Source organism: Cyanistes caeruleus, chromosome 5 (genome assembly GCF_971803275.1).
Source record: "Cyanistes caeruleus chromosome 5, bCyaCae1.hap1.1, whole genome shotgun sequence".
In the NCBI taxonomy this organism is placed as follows: Eukaryota; Metazoa; Chordata; class Aves; order Passeriformes; family Paridae; genus Cyanistes; species Cyanistes caeruleus.
The window spans coordinates 59,198,599-59,214,622 of record NC_141705.1 but is presented as its reverse complement, the minus strand read 5'-3'; the positions used below and the strand labels follow the sequence as shown (position 1 = coordinate 59,214,622).

Sequence of the window (16,024 nt, the reverse complement as noted above, 5' to 3'; positions counted from 1 at the left end):
CTCCTGGAATGGTTTATTTAAAAACAGTAAATGGAAAAGAAATGCATTTCCTCGTGTTGTTCTAAGCCTCAGGGGCTAAATGTAATGAATATTTTAAGAGATTATTTTAATTAAATTCCTGCACATCTAAACAGAGTAATATTTTATTATCACATACATAACCATGTAACTGAGGTATTCATTAAAGTTAACACTTTCTGGACCAAGAATTCATGGCATGATTTACTGACCTTGTGCAAAAAGGCACAAATTAGGAAGAAAAATGAAGGGGGACAGACTTTGATTAATATAGGTAATGCTATACCATATTTATAATAGCCTTTTCCCTATTCTGGTTTATAAATGCAGTCACTGAGAAAGGTGCCCTGCTGAGGCTGAAATGAGGCTGAAATCGGAGCACATGCCACTAGAGTGTGGGGAAACTGATCACACTGTCAGCAATTCATTTCAAAATGATGTATTTAGTGCTCATTTCACCTTCCAAGAAAAAAGGGAAAGGAGTTCCTTAGACTGGAAGGTGATATTGTTATTTTCAAGGACATACCTAAGTAAAAGATTGCAGAAAGGGGGGGAGGTTAGGAAAAAAAAGGTGAAAGCAGCGCAAACAAGGAGAGCTTTATGCAGAAATTCAGCGCTACCATGCTGGTTGATAATTGCTAACATATGTGGCTCCTCTGTTTCATTGTAGTCGTCCTCATGAGTTCTGGCGCCTCGACTACTGGGAAGATGACTTGCGGCGCCGGCGACGATTTGTGCGTAACCCCCTCGGATCGACACATCCTGAAGCGACACTCAGGGCAGCCGGAGAACATGGTCAGTGTAAAATCTTCCTCCTGCCACCAGCAGCAGGTTACAGGATGTGGTGGGAAAGGCTGGATGTTCTTCCTTGTAGGATGCTAGCAAATGGTCCCAAAGCAAAGGCTCTTGGCTTTGCATTTCAGGCGTGTTTTCCGTACAGAGATAACCTGGCCGTTCCCTCACAGCAGCAGCGCTGGTGTTTGCTCAGCCCCTTCTTTCCATCTCAGCTGGGCTGGCACGTTGTGCATACCTTGCATACAACAATTACAGCACAGCCCCAACTAGACAGAAGAAAAGTGGATGCAATTTTGCCATTAATCCAGGGACAGACTTCCGTCTAAATTATCTGTTTATACTTTAGTAACTGCAGAAGAATTTTTCTGGTTCAAAATCCACACCAGTTATTTCAGTTAGCACATATCTGCCTATTCTAACAGGTATATTAAAAGAGAAATAACGCTTCTGTAAGCTAAACTGTACCTTTGCTTAAGTCCTCAAGTTTTTCTGCAAAAATTTGATATGGAATAAAGAGTAGCAAATGCTGATAAATTTGAGCAAAGTATTGCTCAAGCAGCAGAATGGTAATGATCATTTCTACCTGGTGATTTTAAAAAAAGGAGATTGTGGGTTTTTACAGTTATTATTTCTTATTTCATAACCTGGGATTAGTCAGGTATAAGTTGCTGTGTCCATTCTAGAGGGGAATGTATTTATGAAATGAATACAATAGTCAGTTTGAGAATTCTATAGTAAATCAAAATATAAACAAGCAAACAAAACCACACCCAAAGCCAATGAACTTTGGGGTTTAGAACAGAATTTTGTGTCTTTGCTATCTGCTGAGGGTACACTAATAAGGTAGAAAAGTCTTGTACTTAAAAATAATTTGCTTATAATTAAAGCTGAGTACCCTTCATCTTGAAGGCACAAGTCACATAGCAAATAATTTAAATTTGGAGGTTTTTTGTTGTGGTTTTGTTTGTTTGTTTGTTTGTTTTGTTTCTGTTTTTTAGCTTGTGAATTACTGCATACATACATGCATGCATATGACCACACAAATTGTGTGTGGGGATAGATTTTATGCTGGTTTGAGATTGTTAAGAGCATTGTATGAATGTAGAAGAACATCACTGTCATAAAGTTGGTTTCTGTCAGGCATCTTAACCTCTTGCACTCAGCCTTAAAGAGCCATTTCTGGGAGAAAATGTCTACAATATGTCAGCTGATATAATGCCAAATGTGACATCAGTTCTCCGAAATAAATGACCATACAGAGAATAGTCAATAAAGTGATCTGAAAGCAATGTTTGTAGAGCCCTACATCTTTGACTATAGAAAGAAGAGCAAGATGTAGAATTAATTAACCCACTTATTGCTTTGGGGTTGTTGTTCTTAATACTATGCGTTGTTCTCATAACATGAACTTTAGAGCACTAAGGTCTTTTCTGTTTAATTCTCCATGGATGAGCAACAACTTCCCTCCTCCCACCCCCCTTTAATATTATGTGTATTTTAAGTTAAATAGATCTTATCACAGTTTGATGTATTCTAGTTGTATTTTCATATTTAATCTTTATGCTGTTTATCAAAATTTTAAAAATACCTTTATTCTTACTGAAAAATATTTAATGCAACCATTTAAATTTGTGTAACTAATTCTTCCACAAGTACAGACACAGTAATGCAATTATTCGTATTTCATACTAATTGATATTTTTACTAATCCATGCTGTATTTCAAGGGCTGTGGCTTATAATCAGTTTGTAATTGACAGGAGAACAATTTTTGTCAATATAAAGGAAGAATGAATAAAGTAGCCCTATTTCAGAAGTAGCTAATAAGTACAGCTGGTAACTAACTCTGGTCATTTAAATAGACCTAATTGTTTTCTGTCTGCCTTTCTATTCAGATTTTGACATCCTTAACAGTCTTCTATTTTGTTTAATTTCCTGATATTGTTTTATTCTGAATTTTCATACTGCCTTTGTTATCTGCTGTCCTTCTGTTTCTTTATCCAGTGACTATTTTGGTTTACCCAAAGTCATTATTTAATGTGATTTCTGAAATTATAGTTGTTATCTGCCTGAGTGTGTGTACACATGCAACTGTCTTTTTCCAAGAACTTCCACTGGCAAGGTGTAAAACAAATGACCAAAGTACAAATTCAAGTTCGACTGGAAACTATATAGAATGTATAGGAGTGCAAAGAAGTTGGGATTTTTATTGTTTCATTTTGGATTTGGCTTTTTTGTTTTTTGTGTTGTTTTTGTTTGTTTTGAGTATTTTTTTCCTTGAGTTTTAGAAGGTACAGTTGTCAAAAAGATCAACTGGAGTGGCCACTTGATCCATTTCTTTCTGAATTGTGTTTGTGAACTTCTAATATTAACAGATTTCATCTCAGAAATTCCAGTTGTTCTCAGATTTCTTGGAACCAGACTTGCATGATGTAGATATCCCTAGGATTTAAAGAGCATTTGCCCCAGTATGTTATGATTTCTTATCAATAATTTATCATTAATTATTCCATTTCAATTAATTTTACATGCCTCTGAAGCAAAAACATTTTTAGGTAATGTATAAAAGGTTCCCTACTGCCTGTTTAAGTTTTTTCAAAACATCACAGACCAAAATCTGAAATTGGACATAAGGGATTTTGCTAAAAGGGAGGCAGGGGAAAATAACGCATAAATAATGGAACAGTGCAAGCAGTAACCACGCTTGATAACATGGATTTTAGCTCACTTTCATTAGAAGATACACGTTATCAACTGCTTGGTGTCTTTCAAATACAACAGATGTATTCTCCACCCCAGAGAACTCACAGTTTAGGAATCATCCCAATTTGCAGCTGTGAAAATGATTCAGAAACAATTGGAAGCCTAGATATTGTTCAGTAAAACCTTGAGAGAACAACAACAATCAGCTCTGTTGCAGCCCAGTTATGTGTCTTAGGAGCAAGAACCAATCTTTTCCAAGGATTGATTTGATTTGAAGGAGAACCTCTGGTGCAGAGGTGGCAGAATAAATACCTGAAGACTAATGTTCTCTGTTCAGACAATCAATACCAGCCCCATGACTATACTTCTGGCTACCTTCTAGTTAAAAACAAATTTTTTAATTCTGACAATTTAATTGCCATTCCCAAGTTCACATTAACTTGCTTGGGAAAAAAAGGCTTTAGGTAATTTTTCAATGGGAAAAGGGAAAAAAAAAGGATCCTTCCAAACTGGCTATTTATAAAAGTCAGTCTAATGGTGTGTTGTGGGGAAAGGGAAGAGAGGTGAAGGTGCTGTGGTAGAAAATTTGGGATATAAGGAGTTAACTCTTTTCTATTCTTCCTGTCACCTACTGTATAGAAATGGAACCAAAATTGCTTGTATACATGTGGAGGAAAAAAAAGAAGAGAAAACCTATTGGTATTTTAAAACTGACCTCAAAATGCAGTATTTGTGAGGGAATCTTTAGCTGCTAGAAATACTTTATCAAGCTTTTTAACAAGTGATTTATTGGGGTTTCTAATTGATGTTTGTTAAAAATTTTAGGATGGGGGATTAAAACAGTCGGTAACATTTCCATCAAGGCAATAGATGGAGTTCAGGACTTTGTGGCTGCAAGGGACCAGCAGGTGATCATCTCCAGTACTGCAGTCGACTGCGTAGTTTGCTTTGCCTCAGCTAGAAGGATGAAAAAGAAGTCTTAAGGATAATATTTTAAAAATCTGGTTTGAAAGTGATTGTTTTTTCCACTGTTATGTTTTTAAAGAAATAAGGAGAGTAGGGGGAAGCTTTTGGGAGCCCTTTGTAAAAAAAAAAATAAATACATAGTAAGGTTTTTTTTTTTTAATGCACCTTTTCCTTGAGTTGCTTTTCCTGGTATAATTACCAGTTTGGTTTTTTTTTTAAAAAAAAAAGAAAAAAAAAAGAAAATTAAATTGTGTGCTAGTAGACTGTTGTGTTCAGAGCAATACATAGGCCATGCCTGGAGATCTTGATCTTGGAAAGGTGTGTGGGAGTTTGTGCTTAGAGCTGCCGGGTTGGAGCCAGAGGATCTGGTCACACCAACATAAGCAGGCCTGGTAGAGTGTTTAGAGAAGATAGAGCAGGGTTTGTGACCTGAAGTATGAAATCCAGTGTAATTGAACTCTGTGTTTATGTGGGATTGGAGTTTGTTGTGTGATGTCATGCTCTATCATACATCTCTCTAACCACTAAATATATAAAGAGAACTAGACCATGGCCTCCCTACAACAGTGCATTTATCTACAGAAGAATAGGTGCATCCATGTGGAATATATTCTGTTCTGTGCACATACAAATGTAAGCATGAAAGTGTTGGTTGCAGATGTAGTGCTTTATGCATGTCAGTACAGGAAAGGCAGATTTGCTTTATTTACATCAGTACAGAAAAAGCACATTCTGGTTCAGAGTATGGTGTCTCATTGCCTTCCAGACAGGCATCTTCCAGTGCCCATGTTTATGCTGTATTTAACTTTAACATGTGTTTCATACATGTCAGGAAATATTGGTAGCTAACATCATATGCAAAGAGATGACAAAAGTTTGCAGAAATGGACTAAAATAATTCAGGGTCCAAAATCTTCTATTGAAAAAAGGCACATACATAAGATGTACGGTTTTGAATCAGCAGAATATCAATAGTTGGGGAAAGAATTAAAACCTGAGTAAGTGAAACAGGGCAATATTTCTGTTTTCCAGTCATCTTTAGTTTGGAAGCTGCTGTACTGATTTTTTTTTTCTTTTTGTTTCTTAAAGACTGAAGGACATAGTAACATTTTAGATAAGTTGTATTAAGTATAAAAGTATTAACCTTTGATCTTGGCTCTCAATTCAGTCTTAAATAAGAATAGGTAGAGAGCTAGTTTGAAATTAGCATCTTCAGTATAACACAGATTCTAGTAGAGGAAGCAAAAAAAAATTGGCAGGTATGTACAGTGCAGATGAGGTTTTTGAAACAACAAATATAGTTTGCCTGCATTAATATAAAAAAAAAGACCAAAAAGAAAGAAAAAAAAAAAGAAAAAGAAAGGAAAAAAAAGATAATAATTTATTATCTTGGACTTCATCTTGAGGTGGTTTTGTTCTATTTTACTTTTTTTGATCTTCAAGAGAGTGCTTGTAGGGCAATGACTAGGAGTGCATGTGGTGTGTGTTAGTACACTGATGGTAATTTTACTGCTGCTAACTGAAAATCCTCAAGGGGGAGTTAATTACAGGAAAACCTTCCTAAATATCAGCCGCATATTTTCCTTGACAAGAAGGTTTTTCAGCTCACGTTGAACATCTCCACAATCTGAGTTATCATTATTTACATGAGAATATTTTGCAAGAAAGGAAAATTTGTGTTTGTACAATGCAGTTAAAGCGTTGCGGTAATTTTTTTTAAGGCTTTCTTACACGCAACAGCTGTTGCTAGGGCAAAGGGTTCATGTATAAATTGCATTTTATTTTGTATGGTGAGTTACATTTCCTTTTATTTCGGTTTTTGGTTGGTTGGTTTGAGGTGGAACTTTGTGTTTGCTTTTTGTTGTTGTTGTTTGTTTTTTTTTGTAAGGTCAAGGCCTAAACCGAAACCAGTATTAGGTCATTTGGAGTTTGTTGCTGTTGTGATAGAGTTTTTATAGTTTGGGGGTGGGGGGGTGGGGTGGGTGTTGGGTGTTCGTGGTTTTGGTTTTTTGGGGGGTTTTTTGGGGGTTTTTTTTGGTTTTTTTTTCATTCTGGTGTGTGGATTTCATTTTTACTTTTTCACTGAACTGAAAAGTTTTATTACTTGCAATTTATGTGCATGTATTTTCTTTAACAATTTAAACTTTATATATTGACACCAGGGAGTCGCTGCCTTCTGTAAATGTTTGCAGATTAGCATATTTTCAGAGGGAGCCCGTACAACTTCAGCTGAAGTGTGGCAGCAATCAGAGCAAGCAGCCACCAGCGTGTTGAACTTAGTTGGTCCTTATGTGTTTGGTGAATGTTTTTCAAACACAGCTGTGCCACGGGTGTTCTCAGTGTATCTTTCAAGAAACAGTATTTTTATTTTCAACTTAAAAAAACCAAGACAACAACAACAACAACAAAACCTGGACACATACACTGTTGTGTTTTGCCATTAACACAGCTAAACGTAGGTGTAGAGGGAGTCATTACCTTTCTTCCCCTTATTTAGGTATTTATTTATTTATTTTTACTCCCCTTTTAATTTTTTTCCTTTTTCTGTTGCTGCTTTGAGCCGGTGATTAAAATAAAACAGATTTCGTGGCGGCAGTGCCGGAAGGCGATGGGAGCGCTGCCGTGTGGGACGGGAATGTCACTGCCCGGGCACGGCGGGGACACATTCCCCGGCCCGGTGACCGTGTGCGGGGCGGAACATGGCTCCAAGCGTGCTTGGCCACTTCCCTTCCATCCCGAAAATCCCAGCGTGAGCCCAGAAATGGCCCGTGGGAGGCCGGGGTAGCGGGTGGCCGTGTCCCCTGGGAGCAGGTGCCAGCCGCCATCCCGGGGCAGATTGGCCCCCTCACGCCCTGGCATGGAGGGGTGGGGGCTTTCCTGCCTCCCGAGCTCGGCTTGCCGCCAGCGGGAGCGGGAGGGATGAGGGGCGGCAGCTCCAGCGCCGCTCCGGCTTGTCCCGGCTGCCGGGCTGTTCCCGGCGGGACGCGGCAGGAGCAGCCCCGGTGCCGGGGACTGAGGGCCCGGGCCGCGGCAGGAGCAGCCCCGGTGCCGGGGACTGAGGGCCCGGGCCGCGGCAGGAGCAGCCCCGGTGCCGGGGACTGAGGGCCCGGGCCGCCTCCTGCGCTGGCCCCGCCGCTCCGGGCCCCGTCCTGCGCCTCCCGTTCCCAGCGCCGTGCTCGGGGCTGTCGCGGCGGCGGTCCCGTGCCCTTGGCTGGAGCTTGGGGGTCAGGGCGACACACCGGGCAGCTGGGACCCTTCTCCAGCTCCACTTCCCAAGGAAGGCTGCAGGGGAAGGGAGTCTGCTGTATCCTCTTCCCCTCTGTCGTAACACTTGAAATAGAGTTGAACACTGTGGAGAGCACTGGATAATTTTGAGCAGGCTTAATAGGATTAAAACTAGATGTGTCCTAACATTAGAGGATTAAGACAGGTACTTCCCACAGTTAGTCCCTAAGCGGTTTTCTTCCTGGACTTACATTTAAAAACATAAAATTACGCTCCTTTTTCACTGAGGCCTGACAGACAGCACCTTGTCTCATTTCAGCCCCCGAGGAGGATATACTTGTCAAAGGGAAGCAGTCCATCAAGAGTCAAGTTTTAGGAAACCAGAACTCAGAAAGCGAGATTCTCTTGGAAGGTGATGACGATATCATGTCATTCATGGAGGAAAGAGAAGTGGAGAACTTGACAGGTAACATCACCTATCTAATTTTCTCCTCAGCTTTTTTACTGTTGAAGTTCTGATCTCCCCATCTCTGCAGTGAATCATGGTTTGGGATACACACTGATAATTAACACACTTCCCGTAACTGCTTCATTAAGATTATTTTCTGTTCACCTCAGATACTGAAGGTTTATTTGAGGAGAGTTGTGCGTTTTCTTTCTCAGCCTTTTTGCTTTTGCAGAAGATGTCTATTCTAGAAAACCTTCCTTATAGAAAATAGCTCCACCTTGAAAAGGGCTTCTTTTGTTTTCTTGACCTTGTTCCACTCAAATCATTAGGCCTAGTGGACAATTAGGCAAGCTGTCTATAATTTAGGGCTTTGGAGACCTTTAATTTTTTTCCTAAGTCTATAAAATTTTACATACTTGTTATTTACTTGCATGTAAAGGATTTTACTCACTGTGTTTAACTCCTTTAAACCCCTTGACATTCCTCCACTGAAGTTCTATCTCCACAGACCATGGTCTCATTAAGCCCTTTTGTTTGTTTGTTTTTGTTTTTTTTTTTTTTTTCTGAAGAAATAGTACTTCAAATCATTCAACTTAATTAATTTTACATAATCAAATGCAGCCTTTGCTGATGTTGCAGTCTCAGAGGAGTGGGTCCATTTCTGTACAGTTCAAAATGTAAAACCGGCATAACCAGTGGTTCAAAGACTGGGAGTTATAGTGTCTCAATTGCTGTTTGAGGAACATGGGTTTTACAGGGAAAATGCAAACTTCTCTGTGTTCTTTTGCTTCTCATCTGGTATTCCATGTACACTTAATTTAGAAAAAAACATCGTTTATTGGATAATTCTGGTTCCCTGAGAAGCTGGTAGTATACTCTTACATTGATATGGATCATGCATATGATAATTCACTGAAAATGCTGGAAGTGATTATTTATTGGCATTTTTCTTATCCCTGAACTGCATTCCACTCTTTTTCATGAAAAAAAAAAAGCGCAAAGTTAAAAATGCAGCATAAGGAAAAAGAAAACCTGTATAGGAAGAGTAAAGTAAAATCATGGGAGAATGATACAAAGGAATTTCTCTATTGAATCTTTATTTTGAATATATGAATCTTTCATTTTTCCCTTTCTACCATGAGCTTCCTTCTCAACAGCCTTTTCCATGTTTCCTTCTATTATTCATTCATTGGTTTGAGTAATACATTCATACTGTAATAGAGGTGAAAGGGGAGTTTAATTATGTAATCTTGACAATGGCAATAGGATTAAGAAGTAATCCTCACTAATAAAGTGGTGTGGGTTAGAAATGAAGTGGAAATTGTCAGGGGTCTTCTACAGGACCTGGGCTGCCCCAGCTTCTGCATCTGTCTGCTTGCCCTGTAATTGAATGTCTGCGAGTGATTGAAAAAATGTTATTTCTCCTCTGGATTACATGCTAATGTACAGGGGGCAAAGGGAGACAGCAAAAGAACACATAGCTGCTTATTTCATCCATTTGTGTGGGTGAGCTTTGGGAAATCATGGCAGTTCCGCAGCTATCTCATGCCCATCTGCAGACACAATGTATTTGTACATTGGGAATAGAGGGCAAAGCTGCTCTGATCTCAGCAGAGCATCTCTTCTTTTGTCCTAGTGGCACACATTGAGATTGATGCGAGATTAAGGACCATCACCCTCCTAACAATCGATGGAAATGACAATTCATCTGAATTTTTTGTCAGTTATTCTCACGTTGATTACCTGAACGTGTGTACCTCATTTATAGATGCTTTATTAAAACAAAATTGTCTATGTCACTTTAATATCTTCCACTGTTTTACAAAAGTCAGATAATACTGCAGCCATGTAACTTCATTTCCTTGCCTCTTAATCAGCTGGATGACAAACCTAACCTGTTTTCTTTCTGTATGTGTTAGTTTATATAATGCTGAACCTACTGTTTTCAGTAGTAGTCTGATTTGTCGCTGTGATAAGCCCTGTGGAGAAGTGATTATTCCAATAAAAATTCATTCAGTTGGAAACCAACCCTCCAGCTGTTTACTCCCACAGTCCCCAAGCTACACTAACACTGTATGGAGTGCTTGGACAATATTTAATGTGGAATCAAAATCATCTTTAAAACATTTTACTTTGGGCTCTATAATATTGTGCAACCTTAACAGTAGATATCCAGAATTCATGAGGGAGCACTTTGCAGTTAGACAACTTTGAGCCTTGACTGCTTGGTTCATCTTTGTGAAATGCTATCAAAACTTCCCAGCAACTAAAGAACACATCAAAGAGTAAGATTTCAACTGTTCATATGTGCACTCTCTATGTTTCATGTAACAGAACATGTGCAACTCTTGGGCTTTCTTGGACAGAAAACAGGTCTGAGTAAAAGCTGAAGGCTGCCATGCTAAAGCCAGCTCTGTAACGTATGCAGCAGTTTGCAATTGCATCTGCTTCAGTGTTCGGCAGCACAGAGACACTGCAAATCTGTTACATATGTTCTTTTCTGGGACAAAAAGGGGTTTGCTCTTTAAGGAAGAGCGGTGATCTTTGCTTTATTTTAATGTCCTTGGCCTGAAAAGCAAATAATTTGTACTAGCATTCTTTTCAGTTTGAACACTGTTGGTGTTTTCCTGCTTTGGCAGGTCCAGTGTCCCTCAGCACACCAGCTCAGCTTGTGGCACCGTCCGTGGTAGTGAAAGGCACCCTCTCCATCACTGTTTCTGAGCTCTACTTTGAGGTGGATGAAGAAGATCCTAGTTTTAAGAAAATCGACCCAAAGGTAAGAGATCATTGACCCTGAGGTCTGAGAGATGATGACAAATTACCCAAGACCTTTAATTCTTCACTTGACTTCCTTTACCTGTATTGGGCGAGAGTGTTTCTGCTTTAATAACTTTGCCACTGACCATATATGTTGCTGAACTTCACATAGGTGACACCTCCTTTCCTGCTCCTTTTTCTCCCTCTCCCATAATTCGACCCTACTTGAATGTTAATTAGATTGCTGCAAATAAAGCTCTAGGGAGACATGTCTGAAATAAAGACATCTTGAACCACAGGACTGTGTGAATATGGGGAAGTTCAGCGAGGCTTTTTAGCCCAAATATTGTTTTACTTTCCTGATTTTAGCAAATGTCAGTGTAAAACAGCACTGAACTTCCAACACTACTAAGTTTGCGGTGCTCCTGTCATATTACTCTATAACACATTTTTACAGGGCCTGTTATTATTTATTGTGCCTAAGCATAAAACATAATTGCCGTTCTAAAAGATGTTTCTGAGCTGACTTGGTAATTTCCACAAACTTTATTTGCTCTGAGTTACTTGATTACTTGTGTTTTGGTTAAAACTAGTAACCTTTAGTAAAATGACAATTTCAAAGGGAGCATATAATGCAATTTGCTTAATAACGCTGCACTTGAATATTTTCTGCAGTGTTACAGCAACATTTCAAAAGTAGGACACAGCTGGTATATAGTCTCACAAGCATACTCATGGCTCTTGGTTTTTTGAATACCTACCTAATGTTAAACTGGGTAATAATTTCTTTGGGAAGAGTACTGCTCAAAGAAGTAGTGGTTTTCTGCTTGTCTGTAGAGAGAATACCTTGTGTGTTAAGCACCGGTTCAGTTCTTTGTTCCTATTGAGTAAATTGGTCTTGTCTGTATTAAAAATGGCATCGGTGGATCTGAAAGCTGGGATTATCAAATACTGTCAGGGAAAAAATTTATTTTGAAAAGCAGTGCCCTCAAATTGTTAGAGCTAGATTTTAGTATAAGCAATTAACTAGAATTGTGATTTTATGCGATATCATAAATGAGATTTAACTTTTCTTTCGATCCTGAATGATTTTTGAAATATATTATAAATTATTTTAAGTATGAGATAGTGGTTAAAATTTTTATATGCTTACTCCTTCTATTATGTTTCACTAATCCCTCCACATATAACTAAAAAACACCATTTAATGATGAAAAGAATATAAATTTGAAATTAAAGCTAGTTTGATATGTTCCTGTATTGCATTTTCCATCTAAAATGTTCTGCTTTGTATTGTATTAGCATAAGAAAAGTCTTACAGATCTGCATTATTCTGCATTTTTGGTTTTCATGTTCAGCATGTAGGGTCTTTAAGTACAGTTGTTAATTCTTACCATTCTTGTTACTTGTTTTGTGGGAACACTGACATATATAGTTAACCTCCTTTTCTCCTGCTTCACAGTATTTGGTAGAGGTTGTTTTCTTAACTGTGAGCAGGCATTATGGTTTACTCTTTATCTAAGAGATTTTCTTAGAGTTCTTATAACAGGAGAGGTTGGTTACATGAAATACTGGCTGCACCTCTTACATTCTGCTTGCGATGTTACTTTAACTGGAGATCTTAAAATTAAAAAAACGACTTTTTATAATGTCTCAGGGGTGGGGGGAAGCTAAAAATCAGATCTTAATAATTTTATTTTAAAGACTAAGTAATCTTAAAACAGCATCTTTTCAAGCATTAACGCCTCCCTGCCCCACCCTGTGCCGAAGTCAATGTACCTTGATAGCGATGGCTAGCTGCTGTAGAAAATGTCCCTTGGAAAAAAAAAAACCTCAACAACTAATCCGCTGTAAACTCAGCAGGCCTGCTTAATTAATGAGGCTTCATCTGTTAGATAAATTTAAGAGCCCTGTATATTTGTCTAAACTACTGAAAAGAAAATATTGTGACAAGTTCCTGAAGTAAAACCTGCCTTAGGTAGCGATAGCATCGGCAGCGATATGATCAGAGTTTATAGGCGGCTCCGGGCTGTTTTGGGAAGGAATGGGTAGCCCCGCGGGCTGAGCCCGTTCTGCCGGCTGATCCGGGACCCAGCGCTGTGGGAAGCGCTCAGATGGCTCCACAAAAGACTTGTGGAGCTCAGCCGAGGGTGGAGGGGCTGCGGACGGCGCGGCGGGGCCGGGGCCGGGGCCGGGCTGTGCCCGCTCCGCCGGGCAGGGTGCGCCGCGCACCCGTTCCCTCGCCCCGGCTGCTGCCGCCATCGAGGATTTCGTTTTTAAACTTAAAGGCAAAAGCAGCTCAAGTTATAATGGTTATTTCTTTCAGTCTCCGTCCAAAAAGAAACGAAAATAGTCTTTTGGGGCAAGAACTTGAGTTCTTTTTTTACCTCCCCCCTGCCTACGAAAGGATACGAAAAGTTGCTCGAAATGCTCCGAGCTGGCGTTGCAATCTTTCGGGCAGCTTCAGCGGGTAACGCTAACGTTTTTAAATCTTACGAATGCGTTCCCGATAAAAATCCTGCCAGTATTTCTCAGTCGTCCCGAGCAAGCTTAAAGCGGAAATTACTACGGGGAATCAGGCAGAGCTTCGCTTTGGGAGAGGGGAAGGAGATCGGCAGAGAGCGCCCGGGTGCTGGTGTAGGATCGGGTGGTTTCCTGACGGGCTCCTGCTTATCTCCCCGTCTGACTAATCTGCAGTGCGATTTTATGCTGTACTTAAAAATCTGGGCAAAAACAAATGTTTGTTTAAAAAAAATATCGACCGGTTGCTCTAAATCGCATTAATTATTCAGGCTAGATCTATACTTCCTTCGTGTCAAAGTCAAATGGATAGCGTGTTCGCTCTGGGAAGCGAAAGCAAACAACGATGGGTTTTTAAAACAAAATGCAGAGCTCGAGATTTACTGGAGAAAATAAAAGCAAGGGATACCATAAGGAAAAAAAAAATAAAAGGAAAAAAACGACTGTAGGGTAGGAAAAGGCATGCTGTAATTCTGACTAAACTGTAGCGAGCTGCTGTGCGATGCTCCATATATTCCAAGATTTAGAACAGAACCTTAGAGTAATAGAAATATAGCAGATGTTGTCTCATGCTGAACTACAGAATATATAAGATTTTTTTTTCTTGGATGCACTTTTTCTTTTTAATGGAAACTAGAGGAGGTTTAGAAAACATCAGCCAATATGCTGAGCCGAGGCTTGGACTAGGTGTTGCGTTTAGCCTATCTTTACATCTCGTGGTTTAGGTAATTAAAAAAAAAATAAATCCTTCTGAGGTTCAGAAAGAATCTACTTGCCTGAATTTAAGAACCATTCACAAAAAGTCAACGTAAAGTTAAAGTAATTTTTTTTATTACTATTTGCAACAAGTCAGTTGTGGGGCACATAATCTGACCTTGGCACTGAAATACATTTAACATCAGTAAAACTTTTTTAAAGGGAGATTTGTACATATAGTTAAATAATTTTTTCACTTGGTGACAACATTCAGGCAAACAAGAGAGCATAAGAAAAGGACTATACATGGATTGGAAAATGTACCTTTCGGGTTTCGTTTTGAAGTTGCAAAAGTCCGATCGCTTCTTTTTGTGATCTTTTAAAAATTCACATTGGAGGACAGGAGGAGAGAGGCTCTTCCCTTCTTCCGTGCAAGGCGGTGAGAGTTTATGCCGGGAAAACCGTCGGCAAGTTTTTAAAGGCCGAACTGCAGGTGGGTGGGGGGGTGGCGGGGGCTCGTGTCTTTCGCCGCCTCTTTCCGTCGTCGTTCGCGTTAAATAAAAAGTTTTTTAGGCGCTGTTGTTGTTTACGGAGGGCGAGTTTTTGTGCGCGGGGGTGTTAACCCTATAGCTTGTCGAGGCTTTTGGGATTGGTGAGGATTTCTCTGGCTAGCCTCCAGGTCTGTTTGGCAGCGCTTTCCAGGGCCGAGTGGGGTTTGCCCTGAAAGAGGTCTAGGTTGGGCAGGAAGTAGTGGGGGCAGCGCCGGCACTGCAGGCAGGAGATGAGCTGCAGGAGGATGCCGTTCAGCCGGTCGCCCAGGCACGCCTCGTCCCAGTCGGTCTCCCGCGGGTGCTTCTCGCACTCGTACAGCAGCAGCGTCTTCATGTGGTAGTTGTTGAGGGGCTGCCCGGGCAGCTCCAGGTGCCTGTCGCGGAGCGTCTTCAGCACCGACAGGCACTTGTTCCGGCAGCCGCCCATCAGCAGCCGGTTCTCGGCCTCGCCGAACTGCAGCACCCACGCGTCGCTCTCGGCCGAGCTCTGCTTGCCCGTCAGCGAGTAGCACTCCTTGGAGAGCAGGTTGAAGCCCTCCGCCTTCACCTCCGCCACCCGGTTGGGGCCGGGCCAGGGGATGTGGGGCATGGGCCACTGCGCCGCGCTGCGCGGCCAGATCCCGGTGCACTTGAAGGCGGGCGTGATCTGCACCACGTACCGCTCCCGGATGCGGAGCTTCACCTCGCTCGTGTCCGCGATCATCTTCACCACGTCTCGGTAGCTGCACTTGTCCACGGCCTGGGCCACCAGCGTCTGGAATCGGGAGCGGATCTTGCGGGCGGACAGGTAGCCCGAGGCGGTGATGAACTCCACCCAGAGGGACATGCTGCGCTTGCGGCCGTCGCTCAGCTTGAGCACGGCGCAGCCCGGCAGGGAGCCGTCGTCCACGAAGTTGAAGACGCCCATCTGGTTGAGGTAGAGCACCACCTCGAACTCGGTGGGCGAGATCACCTCCAGCCCCTCGTAGCGGGCGTCGATCTCGCTTAGGGAGCTGATGAAGCGCGGTTCCTGCACCTCCACCTCCTTCAGCACGTCCGACACGACCTTGCACACCTCCCGGATGGTCTTGGCGATGGCCGCCTTGCGCGCCTGGCAGCGCTCCGTGTAGTATTTGTTGAGCTGGTAGACCAGCTTGGCCTGCGCGGCGATCATGTTGGGGCACAGGTCCGGGCTGTACACCGGGCTCTCGCAGTACGTTGAGGGATCCAATGCTTTAGCGGTGGCTGCAGCTTTGCGGAGGGCACCAGCCAAATCGCAGACCCCCACCGCCTCCGGGAAGAAGGCGGCAGCGGCGCGCCAGTGAGAGAAATTAAAGAAATCGGGGAGGGCGGCGAAGCACAAAGGA

At 41.5% G+C, this 16,024-nt stretch overlaps 2 protein-coding genes across 6 annotated transcripts in view; one reads left to right on the top strand and one right to left on the bottom strand.

Annotated features, from left to right (window-relative positions):
* The window catches only part of LRBA (LPS responsive beige-like anchor protein), a 367,479-nt gene that overhangs the window by 189,300 nt on the left and 162,155 nt on the right, over positions 1-16,024 (top strand). For all 5 annotated transcript variants that reach the window (XM_086889595.1, XM_086889593.1, XM_086889594.1 and 2 more), the window contains 3 exons: positions 689-813; positions 8,026-8,172; positions 10,794-10,930. In XM_086889595.1, the coding sequence (XP_086745721.1) occupies positions 689-813; positions 8,026-8,172; positions 10,794-10,930 (409 nt within the window). The remainder of the gene's footprint in view (positions 1-688; positions 814-8,025; positions 8,173-10,793; positions 10,931-16,024) is intronic.
* On the bottom strand, positions 14,241-15,887 carry MAB21L2 (mab-21 like 2). The gene has a single exon (XM_023946435.2). The coding sequence runs from the start codon at positions 15,829-15,831 to the stop codon at positions 14,752-14,754; it is 1,080 nt and encodes a 359-aa protein (XP_023802203.2). The 5' UTR covers positions 15,832-15,887; the 3' UTR covers positions 14,241-14,751.